The sequence below is a fragment of the Oxyura jamaicensis genome, chromosome 17, assembly GCF_011077185.1.
Source record: "Oxyura jamaicensis isolate SHBP4307 breed ruddy duck chromosome 17, BPBGC_Ojam_1.0, whole genome shotgun sequence".
In the NCBI taxonomy this organism is placed as follows: Eukaryota; Metazoa; Chordata; class Aves; order Anseriformes; family Anatidae; genus Oxyura; species Oxyura jamaicensis.
The window spans coordinates 9,133,534-9,161,489 of record NC_048909.1 but is presented as its reverse complement, the minus strand read 5'-3'; the positions used below and the strand labels follow the sequence as shown (position 1 = coordinate 9,161,489).

Sequence of the window (27,956 nt, the reverse complement as noted above, 5' to 3'; positions counted from 1 at the left end):
TAAACGTTATTTCTGAACAAGTTGAGAGAATTTATCAGTTGTTACTGTATAAGCCAGCATTTCAGCACCGAGATGTAATTTGGAAGTTGATTTATTTTAGGACAAACAAGGGGCGTGCTCTGAGCGGCGATCTAAAGAAAACACCAAAATTTCAGCTGCGGTGAGCTCAAGGTACTCACGTTTTGTTACACGAGCGTTCCTCTCGCAACTCACAAAATCCGAGTCCCGTTCTTCTGGTGAATTTGCCCTGAGAGTGTGCCTGAGAGAAAGCCTGGGTGTCATTCGTGTCTGTCAGGCCACAAGGCGAGGCTCACTGTTTTCATCTCGGCGTTTCTGAAGCCCACGACAGAGGGGGATTAAATTGGGATTAAATTGCCTTCGTGTCGTGAGCGCTGACGGCTGCCTGAGGGAGAACCTTGTAGGCTCTTGTCACATCCTCGCCCCTGGGTGCTGCAAGAACGTATTAAAACTAAAGCCAGGATCAGGATTGCCATCCACAGAAAATTTAGGTCTCGTAACGAGTGTGTAACACAAGAAAAAATTAAAGGTGAGATGAATTCAACATTTTTCTCCCGTTTTTAATACTCATTCTTCATAAATATATAAATGTGCAGATATGATTCAACAAAAGAACATCTGATCGACGGAGGCGAGAACAAGAATTCAGTTCTTTTGGCTTTAATGTACTGAAAGATGCATTTTTAGACATCTAAAAAATATACTCATCAACCACAGGAATACCTCAAATTACTTCAAACTGTCCTGAAGAGCGTTATATAAAAGTTTTTAGAAGCACTCACACCATGCACCTCCCCCACAAAACCTCCCAGATTTCTCAGTCCTGCACGGGTAACACAGCATAAAAGGGGTACGAAACCAGTCCCCAAACACCCTCTTTGCACGTCGTGTTGAGCGGTGCCCTTTGAGTGCCACAGAAAATCAGCTTCGCCTCTGCTCCTGGAGTTCAGCTACTGCCTGCCACCTTGCCCGCTAAATCCCCTGCAGACACGCAGTGCCACTTAGTGCCACTTAGTGCCACTTAGTGCCTGGCAGCTTCTCCCCACCATCACCCTTCAACCACCCGGGGAGACCCCGGCCACCCGCGTCTCACTGAACTGCTAAAAATGAACGTAAAACTCTAAATAATAGAGCTGCTTAATTAGGTAAGCGTAGCGTGAATAGCAGCTTCACACGTAACCATAGGGAGAGGTTGGTTGTTCTGATTTAAGACTGAAGAAATAAGAGCCCGGGTGCGATGCTGTTGTCAGGAAGTACGCTGGAAACCCAGCCCCAAGGGCAGGAGGTTCAGAGGAAAGATGCCGTATCCTGTGTGCTGCGTTTGTTTAAGAAGTGGTGCTGGTAGGGGATCGTTGGGTGTTTTGTACTGCCACTTGTGTCAGAGTTGAAAGGAAAATTCAGGTCCTGAGAACTCAATCACGTTTCTCTGCCCTTGCTCTGCCCCCAAAGCATCGGTCGCAGGCATTTATTCCCAAGGGATGAGCAGGTCGGGTACTCCTACCTCCCTAGGGCAACAGGGAGGAAAGGCAGGTTTATTTCTGTGTGCTCAACCTTCCTGATAACACAGCATAGTGTTGAACTGTATGAAGGTTTTCAAGACGAGTAAATATTTTCAAAGCTGGGATTATTCTTGCTTGAACCAGGGAGCATGATGAAGATGAGACACAGACACATTAACCACAGAAGCAAAACGGTACCTGTAAATAAATACACAGCACACTGAAGTATGGAAGCTTGAAAAAAAGAAGTTGCACTTAAAAGCACTTTAAAGATGTACATTCTTGTATTTATTATTAAAAAACAAGTAAGAAATTGAGAGGTCAAAGGACAGATCCACACTGCTGCTCTCTGTGCTGAGCTCAGGGGCAATACAGCGAGGGAGCTGCGGTCCCTGTCCAGGGAGCGCTACAGAAGTCTCTGAAGGTGCAGGGAAAGCAGCCACTTGCTTTCAGAAAGCTGTTGCCATTTATTTCCCTTTGCCTGTCAGGAGGCAGAAGCTGGTACCACAGCTGCATCCCAGCTCCCGTCCTCCTCTCCCACCAAAGCTCCTGGGAAGGAGTTCAGTCATTTAAAGTGACATTTAAATTACGAGCGATTTCACTAGAAACAATGAAAAACCCTACACATTCAGAATTTGGTAAACTTAACATAAAAAATGCTAACAAAAATAGTCGTGGTCCTGCACTCACATTTTACCCCAGCCTGACACTGAACACATTTGACATTTATAGCCACGGATTGTGCAAAACGTTTTTAAGTCCATGAATTATTCTCCCCTCTATAAACCACGGCCTGTTTGCCTACACAAAGCTGCACGTTGCTCTGCACACACACCCACGAAGTCAAGGTTATGTTCTTTGCCAACAAGCTCCCTGCCTTCTGCACTGAATTAATGCACCATCTTCCTTACCAAGTTATTAAGGATTAACACTTTTTGGTAGCTGTGCTCTGCAGACTACGTATGTGTCAGACAACTCAATCTCTTCTCTCCTTCCCCTGTGATCCTCAGAACTAGATGCTGCCTACGGAGGAAGCGCTCCCGGCTCCTCTCCCTCTCCGAGCAGACGCTGCCTCCTGTTGCTCCCAGCAGTACATGAAACCACACTGCAGCAGGGAGAGTAAGGACATGACCTAGCACAACGAGACCCAGGGCACTGGAGGTGCCACAACCTTTTCTAGTCCAGTCCTTCAGGTGAGCAGCAAGATTTCAGTCTGCATGAACTACAGAAGACTAAAAAAAATCATGTTAATTTTTTTTGAAAAACTACAAGAACTATTTTTGTATGAAAAAAAAAAAAAAGTCGGTTACAGAAAATTATTTCTACATTGGAAAAATCTATAGCTTTGAGAATGAAAACTTGATTTTTTGTGCAACCAATCTAGATGCATTATGATGATTAAATCGCCAGCTTATTCAGGCAACTTGCCTTTAAAAGTCACAAGCAAGCTAACACCGAGAAGTCTGGCAAAATACATTCCCTTGGTGCTTCTGAAGTTCTGGCACTACCTGGATACCGAAGAGATCAAAGAAAACCTACCAGCCAGGTTCAAGAGCCTGTGGACTGATAAAATAAATCCTTAAAAAGACTATCAAATAAATTTCCAATTTTCTGAAAGCCTTGTGGTCAAATTCTTGCACATTTCAATCAGGGTCAGGAGAATGAAGCTTTTGTTTATGCTAAGTTATTGGAGCTACTTGCAGGTGAAGCTTTCCAAGAGCGTAACTAAACAGAGAATAGCACATCTTTAAAGCATGTTAGTTTTTTGACGGGATGAAGTGTCACAACAACAAAGGTACACATGAAATAAAAAGGAAATCAGTTAATGATTTTTATTAAATTTCAGTGCTTTCATAAAATAAATATGGTATATAATATCAAACAGTGAGAAATAAAGCACAAGCATGAAAAGCACGGTAACAAAAGTTACACACACGATGGTGTTTAATACTTAGCACTTTAGAAACCATAAAGCCTTTAATTATTTACAAGCAGCAAACTATCTAACATAATTTACAAAGTTGCAGCAGCCTAGTCAAGAAGTACTGGAGGGGGGAAAAAATGGAGAGACCGCAATGGAAGACCTTCACTTGGCTCTATCTAGTTAGTCAGCACTTTATTACGTACCCTATTTTCTCCTTATGTACATAACGCGTTGCAACTTCCATTACTCTCTAGGTTTAATAATTACACTGTATTGTACTTCAGAGCTCAGTTCATCTCCAGGATTGGTGTAGTGCCTTCCGCACCGAACAGGTATTTTCAAGTAACACTTCAAATAAAAGTAAACATGTGCAAACCAAAGTTACGAACCTCCACGACCCTCAGGTAGCAGTGTCCAAGTGGGCGGAGCAGTCGCACGTTAGCAGATTAAGTTATCAAATAGCTACCGAAAGCTACTCAGAAGTCCAGCCCGGGCAAAAAACGGAAAGGGGAATTTTTCTTTTTAAATGGAACTGAACTGCAAATATACCCTGTTACCACAGACAAAAATTTAATCTGCTGAAACACAAAGATCTTTAAGGTCATAACTCAAGATTTAATATTTCAACATGAAAAGAAATCCAAGCCATTCGACTTATTTGGGCTTTTGAAACAAATGCAAATGTCTCTGTTTAAAAATTGCTTTTAAATGAGAAAAACAAATCAATAATATATTAATATATCACCCAAAATAAAAAACATACACACTCTTCATTTTAGAGCATGCTGCTCATTCAGAAGAAAGACAGGACAAAGAAAGTAGAATTACATTTCATGATGTAATAAAAACATTAAAATTTGTGATCATTAAGTGCACCATCATACAGGATTAGCGTGCTCAGAGTGGAAATGTTCTATACCTACCAGAATCCATTTTTATTAAAGCAAACAAATCTTTAGGACACTACCTGAAACTGAAATCGATAACAACTGTGCTCCATTCAGCTTGCCTCAAATTTCAGTCAGGCATGTTCCAGCCAGTAGCACCTGTATGCCTCTTCATGATTGTATTCCAGAAATCTTTAAATTTGCGAACAATTTTTTATTTTTTTTTATATTTCTAAAAAAAGACTGGCTTTTGCAATCCTTGCAATGCTTATCCTAAACAGATACTGCAAGTAAAACTGTTCTGAGCAGCACAAGTTGGGGCTTTTTTCAGAAATCTGAGAGCTGGACTTGCGTTGGCAGTAGATACAGTACAACAATTTGAAGTATTAAACAGTTCCTCAAAAGGGTCTGAAAGGAAGATTTCCCTAAAGACTGTTTAAAAAAACAAACCAAACCCAAAACACTTCACCCAAGATCTGTTCAATCTTCTACTGAAGTTCAGAGCTTGCCAACTTTAAGAATGACAGGAAGGAGGAGGGAATGAGGCGGGGAGGAAACAGAACTAAACTCCCAATTTGTACCGATGAAAAGCTTCAAGTAAAAGGAAATCCACTTGTTAAAGATCTTGCTACATGCACAGTCCCTCATCAGTTGAAAGCCACAGTAGTTAGCGTTGGGTGTAACAGCAGATTTATCACTTGTAAAAAACACCGACAATGTTCCTTCATTCTTAATAACTTGCATCCATGGTTTCTGTTGAGAAGCTTCTTAAAAAATGTTTATGGTTCTGCACATTTCATACCAAACTGTAGGGAAATGTCTTCCTTAGCTGCAGTCCCACTCAGCAACCTTCTCCCCAAGAACTCAGTGTCATTTGCGAGTCTGAGTCTTCTTTGGCACTGCAGGTCGCTTGGCTTGCCACAAGTGGTTATGAATAGTAAGAGCATCCACGCTGACAGACATGGTTTTGGCTGGAATTACATTAAACTGTTTTCTATCTGAACTGTATTTATAAAGTTTGTCAATCATTTTCTTGGTGATGCTCTTTGGCCCAGTTCCTGTCAGCTTGTAGATTTCCTCAGTGTCAGGATAGTAGCAATAAAGTGCTCTGAACTGGCAGCCAGCATCACGGAACAAAATGATGTAGTGGTTGGCATCGCATTTTTCAAGTTCCTGCATTAAAAATAAATAAGCGAACACACACACACAAGATTGTTCAGTGAAAAATCTCACCTCATGCCCAGCTTTCAGCTTTCACATATAGATAAATAAGTGTTAAGGGTTTTTTTTTGAAACACTAGACAGTTACTGACAACATTCCTCATTTCACAGGTACATTTGGGGGAATGGTGTTCACTGCAGTGCACCAGTAGGATTATGAAGGGAGCACTGCAGACAAAATTTACTGTGAGTGCATTGATGATTTTATATTTTATTGCTTACCTCTAATATTGAGTTCTTATGTGGCTCATTCACTTTTCCAGCAAGACAGCAATGAGATATAGCGTTGTGAATAATCGGTTTGTTTGATTTGCTGCTGGGTTCCTTAAATAACTTTGGACCTAAAGGAAGATAGATCAGTAAACTTCATTTGCCCAACGCTTATGAACATTTTCTTTCATCAGAGGTATAAAAAAGTAATCATTTTTCTCCAGTAACTTACTTTTAGATATTAAACAGAACAAATTAGGCTTGACAACTTCCCTAAAGTATCAAATCACACCAAATATATCAGAAATTTAACGACCTGCTATTCATAACAAACACTCCAATAGTAACCTGTGTATTCTGCCACTGAAGCAATGGAAGATGCTGTTGAAGCGTTCTCCCAGTCTCTTTCTGTGTTTCTGCTAGGATTTCTGCTCAGTATTGGTAAGGACTCCATCGATTCAACTCTGTCGGGGAGTGACAGGGAAAATAATTATGATACGCCAAGTTCCAACCCCCTGTCACATCTGTCACATCTTAAATTGTCACTAGCCCTGAATGAACAGACTATTGTTCCTCCTCCCCCCCAGAATTATCAGACTTTTCCTGCCAGATTAAGGAGGCAAAAATTTATGATTCTTTTAGGAAAAAGCAGAACAAAACGTCAAGTTTGTACAGACCATCAAACTTGGCAGACACATGAAATAAAACATGAATTCACCAAATTACTGCTGTGTCTCTATGAGAGCAAACTGAAGTAAACAACACTGAATCCCAACACTATTTCATCACAGAGGCTTAACTTCCATTTATTTGTTTTCAAATATCTTTACCTCTGAGATGGCGTGCCACCAGAATGAACACTTTCAGGTTCGGTTGTTGCTGCTGAGGCCAAAGAAAGACTGGAACCAGACTGAGCACTGCTTAAATTATCAGCTGCAAAACAGAAGGTAAAATGTGAAACACATTTTGTTAAAGCAAGATTTGCAGTTTTGTAGACTCACTGAGAACAAACAACTAAAAATTCTTACGGGTGGAAGAGCACTTTGTCCCTGAATCACTGTAAGATTCTTCACGATGGACCGACTTTGGCCTGGGCTTCTTGGGCTTTGATTTGGGCTTTCCAAGTCCCTGCTCCTCCAAGATTTGTTGCTGTTTTTTCCTTAGATATTCTTGCTTGATCAGTTCTCTACGAGCTTTCTCTTCTTCCTTGCGTATTCGGTCTTCCTCAGCTTTGCGACTGAAAAACAAACACAATGTTTAACACAAAATTTTTCCTCATCTTAAAGAGGAGATGTAGTATTCCTTTCCACATGTTATTACCGAGCTTCATCTCTTTTTTGCTCAACTTCAGCCTCCAGCTGCTGTTTCCGAATGCGAGCCTCCTCAGCTTTGCGCTGCTGTTTTAAAAGGAACGCTGCACGTTTTTTTGCCAACTCATCTTCTGCTTTTTGTTCGTCCTGCAAGATTCATAAAGATAGAAGGCTTTAAAGAATACGAGAAAATGCATTGAACTGGACATCACAAAATTGCTGAGGATTCCTGAAAGATTTTTAGGAAAGCATAAGCTAATGCTTTTGGAAATCCTTATTTTTAGAATTGACAAGCATAAGAAAAACACCTTGAATTTTTTAGTGCTTAGGAGAACTTTGACATGAAGCTTTCCTTTAACTCCATGAGAAGAAAAGAAAATATGGTCTCATCTTACTCTGACTTGCTTTAATTATGCTTACCCAGCACAAGACCTCATTAAACTGCAAAGTATCATGAAACTACAAAGTTGCCTAGGATAGAGCATAAATAACCCCAGCGTAAATGATGACCTTTAAGTCATTCAATGTGAATCACACTACACAAAATTAGAAGTCAAATTCACCAAGGTTGACACTGCCTACCTGGACTTTTTTGAACCAGAAATTTAAAAAGAAATGTCACGTCAGCACATCGTAGATATTTACAGTAATCATTGCTAAGCACAAATAAAGACACTAAAAGTTTTGATACTGGTGCTGGACTAGGACAAGTGCTATGTAAAAAACATCCAACCCAATAACATACAGAATACCACCAGACTCTAAAAACAAGAGCTTAACAAGCCTTTTCCCAAGCCAGAGTTTTTTCCTCTGCAAGCAACTCTTTTCAAATGCATTTTTAAGTGATAGTATTGCAACCAAAACATACTCAGAAGATGCAAGAATGAAGTGGGAAAAAACATCTAATGCTGGACAAACGTGTACAAATAACAAAACATACAAAGGTAACATATTTACCTTGAAGAAAAACCCCACACCAGACTTCTGATCACCTTCACTAATTATATCTGCAGAGCTATCCTGGTTCTCAAGTTCTCCTTCATCTGGAGCTTTTAAGTCAGACAAATCTACTTCGATGAGATTAGCCTTGCTTCTCAGTGGCTCATCCACTGGGACGTTTTCTTTTCCTGAGCCATCAGAGGAATTCAACCCTGTTTCTTTGAAGCTGTTATTCACCTCCTTGCTCATTTCCGAAATGATATTTTCATCTTTGGAGGTGGAGAGAACAAGTGCCCGTTGATTACTCTCATCGTGAAGTCTATAGGTATCAAAGAAACACTTTTCTTGAGAAACACTTCCCTGATCAGGACTATTTTCCAAGCTTATTTCTGTTGGTGTCTTTGACAAGCTATTGGATGGAAACGGTCTTAAATGTGGTAAGGTTTCTAGACTTTGCGTTGGAGTTTTAACACGTGCTGAATTTTGTTGCCTCTCCTTAGGGACTTTCAAATCAGATGGTCTTCCCGATCGAGGACTCCTTCCTTGACCAAATCGAGGTGGCTTACGAAGATTGTTCATTCCAGTTGGTGAGAGGGGCTCAACAAAATGAATCGATGGTTTTACCTTTTGGTCCTGAGCGTTACTTCTGGTTCCTGGCGATGGCACTGTTGGAGATTTCATAAGTAGTTCCTGTTGCTGAGAAATCTTTAATATAGCCTGCTGAAGTGTGCTGATTGTTTCATTAAGTTTTTCAATAGAAAGATCACATTCATTAATATCTACTTCTGTAACACTGTCTTCTAGGAGGGCAGCAGAAATAATTTTACTTTTTTCCAATTCATGTATAGCAGCAGAGTCTTTAGGTTTGTGTTGCTCAACAAAAGCTATGCTTTCTTGCATTTTTACTTTTGCCACTTCTTGAGCATCGTTCAGCATTTCTTCTCTCTCCTCCTCCTTCACAAAAAACTCCTCAGATTTGGAACCCAAAGAGACTTCATCCAAATCTTCACCATTGTGCCGAGGATATTCTTTTGGAAAATGTTCTGGTTTAAGCGGTTGTGGAACATCAGGAGATTTCCCTTTTTTAACAACATGCAAGAAAGCTGCCTTGCCCAATTTTAGTCGCTGCCTCGCTGATAAGGCTTCCATCTTCTTCTTCTGAGCTTCTATTGCTCTTCGTTTCTCTTCCAACTGCATATGAAGCTGCACCAATTCAGAAGCTAAAAGATTAACATTATCTTTATTTTGCCTGTTGGGGCTTTGCTCTCGCTTCTGTTTCCACGTGGTCAGTGGTGCTGGACAACTTTCTGACCCATCTGGCGTGGTCTTTTGTGAACTACTTGTGCTGGACTTTGTTTCGTAGCTATTAAGCCTCTGAAGCTTTCGTTCTGCGAAATTGGTCATTCGGACACTCCCACTAGCCATCGACACACTGCTAACTTGAGAAATTGTACTCAGACAAGGGCTGGAACGTCCACTTGCATCGTCTTTATCTTCATGTTCTTTTACCTTCATATCTTCTTGCAATTTTGCAGACTCTTCCTCACCTATGTATTTAGCGACTATAGGATGGTCATCTATGACTACCAAGTCCTGTTCAGTGTCTTCTATGTCTAAGAGATCTGAATCAGAGTCCTGTCTCACCATAGCCCACGTAGTATCTGGAACATGCGAATTAAGACTTTTCACGTAACTTACGTTGACTTTACTTGCTATGTCATCATCAGATTTAGCAGCATGAAGAAAAAATCCCCCAGTAGGTTGATCCTGAACAGAAGGATCTAAACTGCTACTAGCCAAAGGTCTGGAAGCCTCTAACCCTGCCTCCACCAGTGCTACTGAATCTGCAGTACCAGAGTCTGCAACTGAAGTGAAATCCGAACTAGAAATTGGAGTAAAAGTCCTATTGAGATCATGGTCACCGTGACCGCTGCTTGTTTTCTTGCGGATCAAAGGTAAGTGTCCCTCATTTAATCTCTTTGTTATAAAACTCCTTTGTTTCCCCTCCCCACATTCATCCTCTTTATTGATTATCTGCTTTTCCTTTGCTGGTTTTAGAACTGCAGGCATTAAGGGCTCCAAGTAAAAACTGTCCGGTTTGCTTTCTAAAGTCTCGCTATTTATTTTTGGAGACCATGCTGTCGCAACTATGCTAGGTACCCTGGCTGACGCGTTCTGCAATTCAAGGTCACCACGGTTTGGCCTTTCTTCAGATTTGATTATTGCAATAAGCTCTTCGTCTTCATCCTCAATTTCAACATTGTTCAGCAAGCTCTTCCCGTTGGTTTTCATTGATGGAGGATGGGGCTGGTTTTTGGGAGTTACATTAACAATATTTGAAGCAAGACTGTCTTTGCTGATTGATCTAGCCAGACTAATGCTATCACCAGATCCAGGGTCCACATCAGTACTGGCAGAATGATGAAGAGCAAATGGTGTAGGCTGAGACAGAGGCCTAGAAAAGAGAAGAACATACCAATGCTTATGTACGAGAAGTTACAAGTTATTGAATTAAGGACTATAATAAACACAGCTAAAATTTTTGCTCCATTTAAAAAATGTAACCAGCAGAAAAAGTCACCAGCAACAGTAGATAGCAACTTCAGATACTTAAATTTTCATCAGTGCTTAATGAAAATCATGTTTAACGTATCTTCAGTTCAAAACCTACATCCAGACATCTGTGAAAATGGAGATTTTTTTTTTTTTCAAAGAAAAAAAAAGCAAGTCTAAATCCAGGAAGTGATACCACATTACTACAATGAAATTGTCACAGTATGGAGTATCCTTCCATTAAACAGCATTGTAATACTTAAAAGCACCCATTACCTGGGTTTCTTCTCCGGCCATGCAAGAACTGAACCTCGTGGCTGCCCATCGACACGGGTCAGAGAATTAGAACGATGCCGATGACCTGAAATATTTTTAAACAGTTAATGTTTTAGAAACTGTCTTTCAAATAGGAGTTCCGTTTTCTTTTATAGCAAACATAACACACTGTTCCACCAAGAGATGGCAGCAGAAAACAGATTTGCTGGAATGTTCAAATAAAATAAAAGCCTAATACAATGAAAAGTGACACAATGCGTGTGCACACGTATATACACACATCCCTATATATATATTTTTATACACATACACAACTTTTGGGTTTCCAAGCATGGAAGTGTTTAATTTGCTAAAATTCAAATAATTTGAAAACACACAGAAAGAACCAACATAGAAAACAATACACAAATTGTAACTGTGTCTGTATAAAAATACTACCAAAATATTTTTTTTCTCTTTATTTAGAAAATATCCTTTTTCATTCGTTACTATACTGACAGGAATAGTCATTGTCTGTTGAAATGTAAATTCAAGGTAGACTTACCAGGGCTGTCTTCTCCCTGTAAAGATTTTTGTTGTTTTTGTCTCAAAGGGAGCAGTGGATGGGAAGGGCTAAAGGCAGGGCTTCCTCCTTTGCCACTAATTCAGAAAAGCAACAACTTGTTAGTACAAGATTTTTTTTCTATAACAAGAAGAAAGCGATACAGTAGGAGAAGATACACTGGTAAAAGGTAACCCTTTTCCTCCTCAAAAACACAAGATCGCATCATTAACTCTAATGTTAAAGAAGTTACCTAAGGTTAAAGAAGTAACCTAAACATTTAGCAGCAAAAATTCCTATGTTACTCAAACGGAAGCATAAATTAGAAGATTAATCTAAACATGAAAACAAACTTACAGGTAGTCAGGTTCTTCAGGGTGCAGGTAGTATCTGCTGCAAGCTTCAGAACCTGCCTGAGCTGTGGGATGCAAGTCTGCTGGAGTTGTACTAGCAGGGCTAGCCATGAAACTTCGCTTGGTTGCATTGGAAATAGGAACAGGTGGACGACTGCTCTTCTGCTGCAACACTGTTTTAACTGTGCACATATTTATAACGTTAATGCAACTTCTACTAACCATAGAAATAACAAAACAGAAAAAGAACTTTTCACATTGCAGTACATTTGAGTGAAAACTCGACAACAAAACTAAAATGAATCCTGAAATAATAACCTGCATTTAAAATACATATCTTACCATGAACTTAATGGAAAGGAAGTAAATAATTAGTGGGTTTAGAGAAAAAAAAAAAAAAAAATCTATCTATTCTGCCTATCTCATTGCAAAATTTAGAACTCAAACCACAAGTGGATCTAGGACTAACCTTGCTTCCATTTTTACTGCTTTCAAAGAACCCCCAGCCAGCAGGAGGCTCAAGGAGAAACAAAACTATAAAGGAAACATCTCTGTGCAACAGTTTCATTATAATGTAAATATTTTTAAATAACATGCTAATATTTATGAAACATTAAAAACTTACCATCTTTTATTTCCTGAATATCTCTCGGTTGTACGAAGTCTGGTTTGACATTCTCAAACCACCAGAAGAGTTCCGCAATGAATACCATGACGTTAGGCTAGAAAAAAAGAAGTACACGTCACAATAACAAAATACATGCTAATGATTTACCTTTGTTTTATTTAGAAGTTTATCCTTTATTATGTTTCTTACCTTTAAAACCAAAGGAGCGTATAGCATGTCCTCCAATGTGAGATAAAAGCATTTGTTTAGATACTCATTTGAGAATTCTCTCAAAAGTTGAATATTATATAGGCTGTCTGCAATTGACGTTACCTCCTTCAAACAAATATCTAGAAAGGTGAGAAAGAAAAGTTTTGACACTATCCCGGTGAATTAACCCTCCATCTACCACTAACAGAAATATTCTGTACAGGAACTTCAGAATGCTTATATACCATTTTCAATCTAGATTCAATTCTAGATCAGAAATCAAAAAGGTGTTTGCTTTTTAATGCATTGATTTTATGCAGATCTCATATGTAACCCGACTAATTTGGTATAGATCACCACCTAATAGATGTGCTCCTTTTTTATTTGGTAATGCATTTCTAGTTCAACTTCCAAAGACTTCAGAATACTTATTTATTTAAGAACCCTTTATTACATACCATCCAGTTTCATTTGCTCTGGACAATAATAGTGTATCACAGCTAAAAGAGCAGCACCATCGCTACCATCCTTCATCAAGTCTTCAAGCAAAGGAAAGTAAGGTAATTGCCTGCTTGAAAGATGGTCTCTTCGGTAACGCACCTAAAAAAAGAAAACTAGCGTTCATGTGATGCCTAGGAAAACAGGAATTGTTGTACTGTAAACTCTTTATGGTGGATCCTTTACAGCATTTTGCTTTATCTAAGTCAAGAACAGTGTACAAGGTTATATTATACTCTTCTCTCAATGAGAGCCAATTCAGAAGAATACGGTGCTTCCTCTTTAAACATTCTCCTCTTATCTGGAAGCAATCCGTGCTGCTGAATTCTTTGCTTCATACACACATTTTAATTCATTACAAGCAATTTAAGTCAAAACCCTTCCACACAGATGCATGAATGCAGCAGATCCAGAGAAAGAGACACAGCTAACTACACGTAAACGCTTAAAGCTTTGGGGAAAAGAAATTAAGATGAGCTAGCGATTTCTCACGTCACCCACATCCAGACTTGCCATCACATCCACAGAGAGCAAAGTTTTCTTGGAGAGATGCAGAATATCTGGCAAGCCAGTATACAATACTTATGTGCAAAGCAGAAAACCATGGCTTTTTCCAAGAATGCTCTGCAACAGCAAGGTGACCTTTTAAAATCAATGGCAAAACTCTCCTCAATTTCACTCCAGATCAACATCAAATTCTTCTGCCATCTACCCCCTTTGAGCATACCTGATGAGTAGCTAAAGCCAACCAGCTAAGGAACAAATCTTAGCTTGCTTCTTGCAATTTTTGCAAGAAGTTTTAATGTTGATATTTAACGAAGGATCTACATGCTAGACTAGAAGGCTGTGTCCAAGTCCCAGCAGCAAAATGATGCGGCAAGCAGAAGAACCATACACTACATAGCCTAGAGAAGTGTTTTCCTTTCCAGTGTTGGGAAACACTCCTTTTACACTGTAGGGCATCAACATCACTTAACATCTACTACGCTACATAGCTATCTGTTAGGCCAGTGCAGTAGCCAATACGGAGCGTGTACTTAATGATCAGAACAAAATTTGATTTTACCCATGGTATTATACACTTTCCAAGACAACCTGGGGGAGCTCTCTGTACACACACACACTCATTCATATGCGTCAATTGAGGATGGCACAGGCTGAGAAAAAAAATCTATTCAAAAGAATGAAGGTCACTTATAATCAGAGTAGTCAGAACCTGTTTCACTTACTTACTTTCCACATACATAAACATGTTACGTTAAGTTTCCCTGGCAAGTATCTCTAAAAGCCACGTCTATATGCTAATGCTCTTTTTCCTCTCCGTTTACCAGGTGCAAATTATCTTTTTCCCCAGCCTAGAGCACTCCACAGATACGTAATGGAATGGGAATCATACTGTACCACACGAGCATATTCCACTGGTTCCAGCATGCAGTGCGATATGGCATGCATCAGATCAGGCTTACGCAAAAAGAAACAGTGAGATACACGATGGCGGTTATTCAAGCACGAAACAAATCAAATGCATTAGCAACATCCATTATGCACTGGAAAAGCCGTCATGAAGTCTGATAAAATAAGTATGCACACTAAGGTGATCTGGTTAGCTTAAAAGGTTCATCATTTATCCACTTAGTCCAAGTAAGCAAATGAAAAGACAAACTTCAGAGATTTCTTTTTAAATGTTAGTTGCTCCTCTATTTAAAGTAAAAACATTTTCTTTCCAAAAGGTTTAAATGGAATTTAAACCAACCATAATCAATACTGAGAAATAAAACCTAAAATTTTTAAGTATCTCTTCTTTATTTAAGCTTTGGTGAAAACACACAATATCAAGGTGTTTGTTTTTTTTTTAATTTGATTATTTTTTGCCCTACTAAATTCTCTTAACCATTCAGTCTTTTACACTGACAATTTTAAATTTTTCTGAACATTCTGAGGTTTGAGATTTGTTTATTTATTAAATAAATGGCAATTGTATGCATTGAAGTACAAAAACAGCTGCTACTGAACCAAAAAGAGATAACTATATATGTTAAGAAAAAAAAAATCACAAAAGAAATAAAAAAATAGGGGAGAGGTGGCACAGCGTAAGAACTACTAAGGAGACTACAAAATCATCACTAAACCAGGATAAACGAAGGGGTACTGAACTAGCAGTGAGATGACTTCTATTTATTCCTTCCTTTACCACCAGCTTGCTCAATGGTATTGTGCAAGTCAATTCCACTCCTATCTCTTCTACTCTCACCCAGTTGTCTCCTCAAACAAAACATCATCCATGCAGCTTCTTAGAATTGCTGTCAAACGTAGACCTCCAGGACAGATGTGATCTTTGGGCACACACAAGCCTAAGGGATAAGCACTAGGGCAACACTTCATTACACTGTCACGAGTCATTAAATGAGGCTGGGAGACAGGGCTCTGGTGCAGGTTTAATTAGCCAGCAGGTCCCCACTCACACTTTATTTCAGATATTTAAAGATTTTTCTGTGGGCCATAGATTCAGTTCAAACAAGTACTAGATTGTGAGCCAGAAGGGCAAGACTGAGCTCTCGGGGGTAATGCAGAGATTGTGGGACAGGTGACTGCCAGATCACGCCTGCCTTTTCCAACAGAGCTGCTCTTTGGAATTTGCAACTGAGACAACAGCTCTCATCTTCCCAGACAGAAGATGAAAAGCACTAAATCCAGCATGTGGAGGAGAAAAGGTATCAAGGAAAAGCACCGGAACAAAGAAGAATCCCTGCAAGTTCAAACAAACCCAGGAAGCTCAGCCAAAAGCAAGCAGGCTTGTATACTACAACATCAGTCCCACGTTACACAGGTATTTTTAACTTTCATTTTCACGCTTCATCAAAAAGAAAATACTTTGTTTTGATAGGTAGAATGTTACTTCTGTTTTTCCTCCCATTATGCCAGCTTCAGTTTCCTTACTTCGCCATACTATTCCACTGGCTGTAGTAATTGGCCCAGACTGGTTTGTCAGATCTTCTAACCTCATCTCAATGAGTAACGGTGTTCTGGTTTGGACAGACTTACCTACCACGGGAGTGCAAGAGCACTACAAAAGGAACGAATGCGAACATCTACTTATCTTAACTACAAATTCAAAGATCAAGCAACCATTTAAACCGACCAGCTTTTATATCACCTTAGTGCTGCGATCAATTACCTACTTGCGACAAAAATAGTGAATAGAGGTATTTCAGCCATTGTTAGTTTCCTAGTTTTTGGCTTGCACTTCATATTCGTCACTCCTGCACCATGGAAACAATTCTGAAGTGCTGTACAGTGATTATGCTATATGCTGTACAGTATGCAAGAGTCATGTTAGGAAAATTAAGTCTGATGAGCCAAAAGCTTACACAGAGGGTTTCAGTTTTTGTTTTTTTTTAGGACTGTTTAAGAAGCGTTGTAAATGGAAGCAAACAATCTGAAGAAAATTTTAAAAAGCCATGATTTTGTGGATGACAACTGGTGTAAAAGTAGTTCACTTACAGGTACTAATTTCCAATACCATTTGGAAGGAGACTGCTCAGGAAGCAAGGAAAGGAATGTAGGAATAGGAAAGGAACATCAGCAATGCAGGTTATAAGCAGCAATACTTAAATGCACTTCAGCAATAAACACTTTCATATTTTAGAGGGGCTACAGCCTAGAAGTTTAATTTTAAAATATTAAAATGGGACCTCAGTAGGAGGTCAAATAGTTAAAGGGATCCTTGGGACCACACAGCAACTTGTAAATTAAACAGCTCTTAAGTCCCTTATCATTGAAGGATATGCTGTTATATAAAGCACATAAAAATCTTTGCCACTGACACTGAAGTTAAATAATTGTGCCTTGTTCACATGTTAAAATTTTATCCTCTTTGCACAGCACTGCCAACTAGAGGAAAGAGCATAGCAGAGCTTTTCTAAAGGTTTTATTAACTCATAAATTGGGAGCACAGATAGCTGGCGTATGTTACATTTTAGAAAAATATTAATATAAGTTCTCCAGAAATGAAAGTGTTCTGTGTTCTTGCAGTGTTAGTGCATTGTGATATAACTTCAAGAGAAAAAGGAGGGGGGGGGAAATCACAAACACACACCTATAACAGCTGAATGCTAGGAGTATGCTTACTAGATAGAACTTGAATAAGCCTCTGAATTTACATTAGACAATAAATTCATGTAAAACAAATATGCCCAAAAAGCTTTCAAAATATATGCTATATATTTTGTGCTTTGAAAGCTGAGCCAAGTTTTCTAAAAACATTAAACTGAAGCAAGTTATTTTAGTCCAACTAAAAAGAAAGTCAAAAGATACTACGGGGACTGAAAGGTAAGGAAGGGCTCTGATGGTACACACGGAACAAACTTCATGCACAAGATCTTGGGTTTTTCAAGGACTGGATGCCTCATGTTTTCACACAAAGAAAATGCTGACGTGTTTATATTTAAATCCATTAATCACTAATACAAAAAAAAAATATGACAAGATAAATTTGTTTTACCTTTTGATGCCCTGGACTTTCCATTAATTGCTGTTTTAACTTTATCTCTTTCTCTGTTATTTCTCTCATTTTAAGGTTCACCTAAAAGGGCACAGAATAGAAAGAACATATTCAGACGCATTTTAATATTTCCACAAGTTGTTGCTTTTTTTTTTTTTCTCCTTCCTCTCCTCAATTTAGTGGTCAATCCATTCTAGAAATACAGAAAGCTTATAATTTATTCCAAGTAAACCAGGGACTCTTCTATGCATTTTCTCTTTCAGCAGTGAAAGTCTCTCATGGACATACACATCTGCTGAATTCAAACAGATCTCCTTCAATCACAAGGATATTATTTTTCTACTTTTATACCTAAGAAAACAAAGGTTTTCAGAACTATTTGATTTTTTAAAAGTGTACATTTTGTAAACTTATCAAAGCAAAACCTGGGTTGACAAAGGAGACATTCTCTTTAGAGTGCAACTCTTGTCATTCAAAAGGTTTCCTCTAACTTAACTTCTACCCTTTGAAAAGTTTCAGGATTTCTGTTAAATGGCATTCAAGTTATTCAGAACTAAATCTACCTTGTGGTTTAACAGGAAACAATGCTTTACCTAAACAATCTCACAGCAACTTGTCTGAAAAGAAAGAACCCAATTTCCAGAGTTTCCAATTTAAGTCTTAATTATCTTTTTTATTTTAAAGTTCACCTGGAAAAGTTTACCAGCTATACCATGGCAACCTTACAAAAAAGAAATTGCATTTCCCTGCTAATCTGATTCTCTTTCCAATCCATATGAAAACCTTGAGAGGCCAAGCAGGAAGATGAAATTAAAATTGGTCTCATTGGTTGCAGTAATAAGGAATCAAATACCATCAATAACATCCTCCTACTAGAGATCATTACATCCAGCTACAGTTGCACTTGAGTTAACGAGTTACAAAATAATTAAAAGCAGTTCTCTTTGTCTGAAGTGGAAAAGACAATAGAATAGCACAGGTAAGAGAGATGGATTGTAGGCAAACATCAGAACTTCTGGAAAATTTTGAAATTTGCCAATAAGGAACAGACACATCTCGAAATAAATTTTACCTTGTTAATCCAGAAAACCATTGCATCCTCCAAATCATAGGGCAGTTCTTTTGAGGCACTGAATGTAGAGAAACGCTTGACGCTAGCGACCACCTTTTCAATGCTGATCATTTCTACAGTATAGGCCATCATGAGAGCATCAATCATTGCCATATGAGAACTCTAAAGGAAGAATGCAAAAACCAGTGAAAAATGAAATCCTTTAGGAAAAAATGTTGTATATTCTAACTGTATTTACAATGAAAAAAATCATGAGGCTAGTGACCTAGAAATTAAAAGCTCTTCATTCCCTTAACTATTTAAAATGGTGTTAAATAAAAAGATCATTAGGTGGATTTAATTAAGCTAACCATTTTGATTGGTGCACAGCCCAGGTCAGATTCAGACACAGGTGTATCATCGCTCTCCATGACGTAAATCCCTTTTCGAGACAGAGCCTGGATCACTGACTGGTGTCCCTGCAGAGCAGCCACCTGATCCCCCTTCAGGATGAGGCTGCAGACACGACAGTACAGCTCGCTGGACAGCAGCAGCTTGATGACGGGTGGTTTAATGTGTTCTTGCTCATATTGATCTATGTAAAACGGGTCCTTCAGCTCCTCCGGGACATTGTCTGAAACGAAGAAGAAAGTTTCAACGAGTGACATCCGTAAGTGGCTCCAGTTATGGATTGAAGTAAAACGTTCTTCCTTTTGTTCAAAAGACAACATCTGAAAGGAGAAAGTCAAGCACTGAAGATACTGAATGCAGTTAGGCCTGCAGGTCCGTATCACGAACGGTTTTCCATAGGTCTTTTTGCTTTATTTTGACTACATAAAGCATACACATAGTTCAGAAAAAAAATCCTACACATTACCAGGTAACTTCCCTAAGTAATTAGGGCCCCATTTCACAGAAGCACTTCAGCACAGACTGAGGATCCATTGCCCTCTATGCATGTTCCTTGGGAAAGACCCAGCTCAACGGGAACGATACACCGTCACCTCTACCAATTGCTGCATAAAATTGGCTTTTGTGTAAACTTTTGTGTAGGCTTTTGTGTAAAACAAATTGAAATTAGATAACTCCAAAATAAACACTTCTACTCATATTCAATAATCACAATGAAAGTTATGAATTTTATAATAGCCCAGCTCACGTACAGGAGTCTTCACCTCCAGGAAACATACTTTCCAGCCTCGAGTCCACTGTTTTAATAGAAGGCAGACATTTCCTTCTTTGCAGACATGATAATTCTGCAAATTACAGCATAATTCCACGTTTGCCAGTAGTACAAACAGATTATATTTATCTTTTTCCTACTGTGGCATTTAGTTACACTGCTGTTCAGGAAGAACTGTGGGTGCAGTCTTTGACATAATGCAAAATCCAGACCACATCCATCTACAAAAGGTGTCAGCGGCACACATCTGCACGTTAATTTCCATAGTATGCTGCCCTCTCTTGTGGGGCCAACAGCTTTCAGTTTGGTGCTACGTTAAATCAGATTAGCCTAAGGACTCAACAATCCAGAATATGAAAAATAAATAAAAATAAAATAGTAGAAAGACAAAAAATAGGATTTGCACAATTCAAAAAGGCTCTAAGCCACAGAGCACAACATAACAACGGTCCATGTCTAACTTGCATCCTAAAAACTGCTGCCAAGATCTCTCCCTCAAGACATTCAACTGATGAAGTTCAAAGGGAAGGAAAAACAAACCAAACAGAACAAAAAACCACAAATGGTGGGAAAAGGGTCCTATTTACTACCTTTTAAATGGTGACACAACGTTAGGCATCTATACTTGCACAGTTGCTAACGATGGCAGAAAGCATTCTGTCCACCACTAACGCACAACAGGCACAACCCATCGGGGTGGGATTTTTCCACCCTTATCAAAACAGAAGACACTACTGGAACGTGATGCTCTGCCTCCTGCCTAACAAAGGCAGTGAAGTCTCCCACACTAATTCTTGTTTAAACTAGCAACATTTGTAAAGATTTTTAAAATTCTTGTCTAGCAATGAATTGACCCAGTTCTTAGCAATGAAATTCCATGCCTAACAGACGTAAATACACTCAAGATTTTTTCTTTATACCTCTTGTATCTTGGCTACTGTTCTTTAGCCTGAACTTCAGACAAGAGATCCAAAATCATCATCTTCTCTACAGAAGAGCCCTCTAGCCTCATGTTCGTATCTCCTGTAACTACTGACCGACTGAATGGATTACAACACGACCAGGATTGAAGATACAGGGGAGAAAAAAACTTCTAGTAGCAGGACTAATTATTCAAATCGGATCATTTAAAGCTATTCATAAACATTAATTGCCCAATACTTGCAACTGATTTCACCACAAACACTTGCCGAGCTTTATTTCCTACATTCGTGTGGTATCCAAGGCTTCTGCTAGCTAAGGTTGGAGACCAATACCTATCCATTACAAAAGGGAACAGCATTGCAATGGGATGTCCCAACTAGAGGCCACATTGAAAATTTCAAATATAAGTACTTCAATACTGAAGAGTGATTAGCTTTACTATTTAACATGAATTTACTTCTTACTCTCCTTGTGGACATAATCACATTACCCACAGAGCATGCACACATGAGAGATAAATGGCAGAAAAAGCTGTAATGCTAAAAGGATGCTACAGAAGCAACTGTGTGTTGAGAAACTTCCACACATCGCAGCTGCAGATGCCCTGTCCGCCACGCAGTCAGCTCAAGCTAGGGATAACACGGCCTTCCTAGTCAGGAGCGGCCAACAAAAAACGATTTAATTGCGAGATATAGCTTCAAAATTTGAGATCTGTACCTAAAAGTGTGAAAGACAGGTCTCCTGCACTGCAGCTCTGCTAGTTAGTCTTATCTCTAGTACAATGCCACGTAAATCAGTCAGTTGCAGCACCCAGGTGTGCTCATTCTCCCCTTACAAGTGCCAAGATTCCCAACTGTCAAAGTCTCAGAAACGCGCTGTCAGCTTTACAACAACTCAACGCCAACAAGAACTAACCTTACGCTGATTTCACCTCCAGTAGCATACACGGATACACAGGTAGCCACAGACACCCCCGGCAGATCGCCCAACCCATACCATGGGGAGTAACGCCATCTCCAGCCATGCCACACACTTTCTGCTTGCCTCACTGCTGAATGTGTCAACGCTCCTTTTGAAGAAAATGTCCCAGCCTCTCCAAGTCCCAGTTTCCATAAGCATCTTTTTCAACACCTTACTTTCACGACCTATAAATGTACTTAAATGTTAGAACAACTGTGTGTGTGTTCATCAGAATTTGTGCTTTTACACATTTGTGCTTTGGAATGCTGAAAATTGGAAAAATTTAATTCTGAGCAAATAATGCCTGAGATAGAGCTACAAGAAGTTCAGCTTGAGCAGAGTTTAACAAACCCTACCAAAGCAAACCAAACCAAAATAACTGAACCGTGTCCTCTCCTTGCTTATATTGCGGTCTCCAATACCATGCTAGTTCCAAGAGGAAGTTACTTCTGCGTGTTACCAAAAAGCTTGCAAACGCCTTCTGCTTTTCCTAACCTGCTCTCTCAGTGGTTACCTCTAGGAAAACGTTAGCGTCAACTCCAATGCAAGCTTTACAAAAGCATTTTGAAGCTTTTTGAAAGACATAAAAGAAGAACTACCAGTGTTTCTATAGCAACTTCAAAATGAGACGGCATGCACCTGATAATCAGGTCTGTCAAAGTGCATCCTAAGTTTTTGCTAGGAACTGCCGAAGAATTTGCCATGTTACATTCAGTACCTGAGCTGACTGGACACCGCTTTTATGTAAATGTTGTACCATGTTAGTTGCTGCTTGCAGCTGACTCATACAGCAAGGATGTCCAGTTTTGCTGTCTCCAACACCTAAAAACCACAGTAACATTTCTCCAACTTTTTGCAGCAAAAACTCTTATCTTCTCGTCCCCTTGAGTCTAGCGCAGAGATATCTGTACTGGCTATTTTTGTAAGAGATGAAGCACTCAAACATAAGCCAGCGTAACTTCTCATTAAGCCACTCTTTTGGTACCCTGTTGGTGAATTCTAGTCTCTCAAAAAAACCAAGTTCCAAGTATAAATCATCCCGCATACAAGGTGGTTTACAGGATTACAAAAATAACTTCACGTGTAACAACAGTGGGAAAGACAATTATTTCCAGGCTCTCCTCTCCTTGCTTTAGGGTAGGGACTGTTTCTTTACCATCTCACTTACAAACACCCGTACAGGGACGATTAGCTGATTACAATTTGATAAAGAAAAATAAAGCAATCCCAAACAAATTTGTCTCATCCCTTGAACTGAGGAAGTGGATGCCAGCCAGATCTGACTTTACCTCGAGAAGCATGAAGAACTGGTTTCACATGGAAAGAGAGCCAAAGCATCACGGTAAACAGAATGAAGCTTATTCAAATTGTGAGTAAGATTTCATTAGTATCAGTATCTGTTCACGGAATTATTTAGTGCTGCATGAAGTCCTCCGAGCTGCAGAACAAAGCAGCAGCTACACTTTCTCAGCAGCTCAGACCACGTACGTTATAACAAAAACATTCTTTGTTGGTTCTCATTGCAGAATTCTATTATAAACTCCAGAAGTAATCTCTAATATTACACACAGAAATTTATGGAAAACGGGTAGAAAAAAAACAAGCTAGAGACTTTGTATACTGCTGGTGAGAGTGACTGCGCTTTTATTACCCTGTCTTTTGATCAGGCAGAAAGCCACAAATCTGGCTAAACAGAAGAAACAAAAGAATTACAGAATTCTTCACCTTGTAAACTTCACACAAGTAAGACCCAGTGTTTATGAAACAGGCCTTATTAAAGAAACAAAACGCTTAACTACTGGAATATTTGCAAAACACAACAGCTTTCATAAAAATATTTTTATTACAGGCCAGAGAGGAAAGCTGGCAGAATAGGAACAGGGAACACAGGGGTTTACTTAGCCAAGTTTAGCCCAGGGAATGTTTTCTCAGTGCCCCTACCAACTGGCAGCTGTGGGTAGCTATTACAGGACTGTAAAACCTTATTTAACAGGTAAGTATTAAGTACTTCAAAGACAAGAAAAGCCACAAGTTGCATTTCCTCTACAACAGATTACATTAGCGCTTGGCTCTCCTGCCTTTATCTTGCTAAACCTCTCGGTCTCCTGTTAGCAGTAAGCCTGGAATCCACGTAAAGCGTGCCAGGCCATGGAGAGGGGTAAATAAGCAAAGCCCACCAGGTTCATTTGCAACAACCTGAATTTTACAAGCTGTGATGAAGCAGCAGCAACGTTTGTTATGGAAATGCCAGAAACACAATTGCTCCCAGCAAACTGCAACACACCAAGGCAGACAGCACTTAGACACGCTCCTTACATACCTTTGTTTTATCATAACCACGATGATGGAAATCAATTTCTGTGCATAAATTAATGCTGGCCTAGCTCAATCCACTGAGAAGTCAAAGTTCTCTGTTGCCACTGCCTATTTTCCCAAGGTGAAGCACAAGAAATTGGCACGGGGCTCGGCTGCTGCTCCACAACCTGCTTCATCTGACCAACTGGGGAGGAGCAATCGCTCCCGAGGATGGCTTGCCAAGCTGCTCGAAGCCTCCTACACTCCCCCTCTGCAAGGTGCTAACAAAGTTTTCAAAGGGATTGAAGTACCCTGTGAACTCAGGTACCGCAGAAACCCCGTGGCACCCTTGCTCCTAGGCCACTTAAACCTTCAGAGTTGTGTTTTCACATTGCTGCTAGAATTCCTGAAAGCAGACACTTGGTTCTAATCAAGGATTGCTGATGGAAAAGATTATTCTGTTCTCATCAATTTCCCTCCCCTCAAACTACTGTCTCAGCTGAATGGACTTTATTGTAGTCTGTCAGGTGTGCAGAAAGTTTCCAGATCCTTGTCCACAATTTTTTACAGAGATCCGTGACATGCTCCCAGATTTATCTGGGGAAAGGGGTGACAGCAAATGGGGGATCACCTTCCTTCACAGCTCCACTCACTTCTCTTTTCTAGGATTTGGGCAAACAGTTGTAAAACCTATCCATGGAATCCATCTGTGACAACCAGGCAGCCACCAGAGACAGGCAGGAGGAGCCACGTGCTGCCAGAAACAAAGCATTCAGCTCCATTCCTATTCAAAACGGGGAGTTCTCACTCTAGCGGTATTTTGTGCTGAAGAGGGAAGGTAGCTGCACGCAGCTGTTTAGATTCCAAAATCCTCGTTTCATGGGCAGAAGAGAAATAAGAAAGAACACATCATTAAAGGAAACAAATCCCAAACTAAGACCTCAAATCCAAATTATGTCAGGTGTGCCCTCAGTAATTTGTCCTTGAGAAAAAAAAAAAAAAAAAAAAGGATGAAGAATTTTTCTACTTAGGTGCCAGCTTAGACATGGAAAATCCAAATATCCTGCAACAGTAAATAGAAAATACAGTTTGGGGTAAAATCTAGAGTGAAGAATGATTATTAGCAACGGTCTACACTAGAACCTAATTCCTGTTTTTGACCATTTCCACACTGAAGCATGAGCTTGGCCCTGCTCAGGTGAAAATGAAATCCAAATGCACCAGCATTTGCAAGATGAAGGCACAAAATTATGTCAACTCATAATGTCAATTCCAAATCTAACATTTCAGAAAAACACTCTTTACTCAGCCACTTGAAGACAGTTATGGAAACCCTATCAGACAAGAATTAGTTCAGAAAAATAAAAGAGTGCTTTAATATGATAAACAGAGAGCCTTTCTTTTTCACTAAATTGACTACAACTAAGCCTAATGTAACAAAAGGCCCCCCTGAAAAATACCTGCATAGTGAGATTTTATACTTAAAAAAAAATGGAATCGCAATTGCTTGGTAGCTGCCCAAGACTCACTGAACATCCAATATATTACAACAAAACAAGAAAAACAGAGATGACAAGTAACGTATTAAGTTCAAATATTACTCAAAGTGATAATCATGTAGAAAGCTTCTTTAAACCCATCTCTCTATGAATTAAAGAGGCTTATAAATTTCTAAGTATTCTGCAATGCCATGCTAGAAGCAATGGTTACTATGTGACGACTGAAGAAGCCATTTCAAAAATCAAACCAAATTTCTACAGGCCATGGTTCTGAAAAGACAGACACAAAAGAAAACCTGAAGGCACTGGAGTTAACCAAGGATGCAACCCCAAGAGTCCCAGCAAAAATATTTGCTCAAGGCATTTAATTTCTATTAACACGTAATTTGTACAAGCCTAAATACAATCAGAACACCTGGCAAATGCTGCTGCAGCCTGCTGTACGCTAGAGACCACAGCATTGCCATCACGACAGGTGGGTTTCTTTTCCAAAATTCTTTGTCAAAGGAAAACCAAGTACTTTACTCCATGCAACTGCGCGCTGTCAAGCGTGCAGACTTGTTCCCACCACAGTGATCCGAGACCTACAGTCACAACCCTGAGTCCTGAGCCCCAGAAGGCACTATGCAGAAACATGAGGCCACAAAGTTCTCTCTGCAGCACACGACCTACGCCAGTCAAACCTAAATCAGGATTAGCTTCCTTTTGAAACAAAGTCGTAATATAAATGGTGCATCTTCCTGGCCTGAATATCCAGTTTCTCTCTGACCAATAACATTACAAACAAATGCAGCGACTGCAAAATACGTACGAGAAGAAACACCTGTTTACTTCTCCAAAGTTATCAACATTTCCTTAACACCCGCCCCAAATCCCCACATTTTTCAACTTCATCTGATAAATATATTTTTTGTCTCTCGGTGCTCGTATTAAAATACCTTCACTAATTTAAAATGTTACAAAAGCACAATTTTCTATTTCGCCCGCTGTCATTAATGTGGTCAGACCACTGACAGAGCTGGTAATATTAAAGGAAAAATAATCTAGAACATCTTTCAAAAAGGGTAACGTTTAACTGCAGGAATGCACTGCTCTTCTCCAGCCTTGTCACAAAGTAAACTAGTGCTAATCCATTAAGCATATTACGAGTTTGTCGAATTAAGACTTAGATTAACAGGGCTACCTCATTTTCCAAAACAAGATTCTTTAGATGCTTTTATTGTATGTTTTGGATAAACAAAAATGAGTGCTCCAGCATATTCCTTCACAATGAAGCTATTTACACACAAGAGGCACCCAGCAGCAATAACTCAAAACAGACAGGTAGATCAAGTTCCAAACAAAAAAGCAAATTTCAACAGATGCCAGGAAGATACTGTACAAACGTGACTCCAGAACTCTTTTCTTTTTCCACGTTTGCCTGTAATGGTTTATACCAACATCTGGGAAGGAAGAACTCCTCCATCACCCACACCTTGCTGCTTGATGCCACAGAACACAAACCGTATCTGCTCATGCAACGTTTCTTTCACATAAACGACTTTTGCCAAATCATAAATGGTTTGGTTTTTAGTGCGTTCTGAAACCAATAACGCAGCCTGGCAGAACAAAACAGAAACCACCTAACCGAGCATACAAAGAGCATCGAGCTCTTCGCATCTGCTGGCCGAGATGATTAGACAAGGAAGCTCACCACAGCCTCCACAGCCTGATGGGATTCGAGGCCTGCAAGTACTGAGTCTAACTGGCTAAAACGAGGATTTGAACGTTGCGAGATTTGCGTTTTTCGTAATAAATAATAATGATAACAACAATAACCATAGTAAATGTTATTGGTGAGCGTTCGCTGTCTGGTTTGCTGATTCGGAGCGGCTCGTATGGTTCCATTATGCCTGGTGGAGGTACCAGGAAACACGTAACGTTACAAGGCAATGGCCTGTCACGTTATTGATATTTAAAACAAAGGCGATTTCGGCTTGATTTGATTACTCCTGGAAAGGGGGGGGGGAGGGGGGGAGCGGGGACGGCGAGCACACCCGCGCACGCCCTCCTGACAGCGGCGGCCTCACCTATTCCGTAGGCTTTCGCGCAGATCCACTGTAGATTAGCAGCTATTTTTGCTCGGGCTGAATCATAGAGCTCCAAGGGGACGATCTCCACGGCGCTATCCGCCAGGGCATCCATTTTTCTCCTGGCGCCGTCTCCGCCCGCGCCGCCCTCAGCATCCACCATCTGGAAGGACAACAAAAGACCGCGGCCCTGACGGGGGGCTCGGCGCCCCCCCCCGGCGGCTCGGCACCCCCGGGGGCAGCACCTGGGGCTCCGTCCCCCGCCGGGCCCGGGAGAGGCAGCACAGTTCCCTCACGCCCATGGCTCCGGGAGGACGAGGAGCAGCAGCAGCAGGAGGAGGAGGAGGAGGAGGAGGAGGAAGGCAAAGGGACCAGCGGCTCCCCCTCCCCTCCCCGCCGCGGCCCTGCCCGCCTCCCCGCCCCCACCC

General features: G+C 40.1%; 1 protein-coding gene across 2 annotated transcripts in view; it reads right to left on the bottom strand.

The window, feature by feature from the left end:
* Positions 1-3,335: 3,335 nt before the first annotated feature.
* The window catches only part of CAMSAP1 (calmodulin regulated spectrin associated protein 1), a 32,560-nt gene continuing 7,939 nt past the window's right edge, over positions 3,336-27,956 (bottom strand). Inside the window, exons 2-19 of one of the 2 annotated variants that reach the window (XM_035341221.1) lie at positions 27,529-27,691; positions 18,970-19,232; positions 18,620-18,781; positions 17,548-17,628; positions 16,548-16,580; positions 13,007-13,148; positions 12,549-12,688; positions 12,357-12,453; positions 11,736-11,913; positions 11,382-11,476; positions 10,838-10,922; positions 8,027-10,463; positions 7,080-7,216; positions 6,788-6,996; positions 6,590-6,692; positions 6,108-6,223; positions 5,772-5,890; positions 3,336-5,501 (exon numbers count right to left, since the gene is read on the bottom strand). In XM_035341221.1, coding sequence (XP_035197112.1) covers positions 5,199-5,501; positions 5,772-5,890; positions 6,108-6,223; positions 6,590-6,692; positions 6,788-6,996; positions 7,080-7,216; positions 8,027-10,463; positions 10,838-10,922; positions 11,382-11,476; positions 11,736-11,913; positions 12,357-12,453; positions 12,549-12,688; positions 13,007-13,148; positions 16,548-16,580; positions 17,548-17,628; positions 18,620-18,781; positions 18,970-19,232; positions 27,529-27,691 — 4,863 coding nt within the window. In that variant the 3' untranslated portion in view covers positions 3,336-5,198. Of the gene's footprint in view, positions 5,502-5,771; positions 5,891-6,107; positions 6,224-6,589; positions 6,693-6,787; positions 6,997-7,079; positions 7,217-8,026; positions 10,464-10,837; positions 10,923-11,381; positions 11,477-11,735; positions 11,914-12,356; positions 12,454-12,548; positions 12,689-13,006; positions 13,149-16,547; positions 16,581-17,547; positions 17,629-18,619; positions 18,782-18,969; positions 19,233-27,528; positions 27,692-27,956 lie in introns of those variants that run through there. The other variant, XM_035341220.1, reaches the window with a different exon arrangement.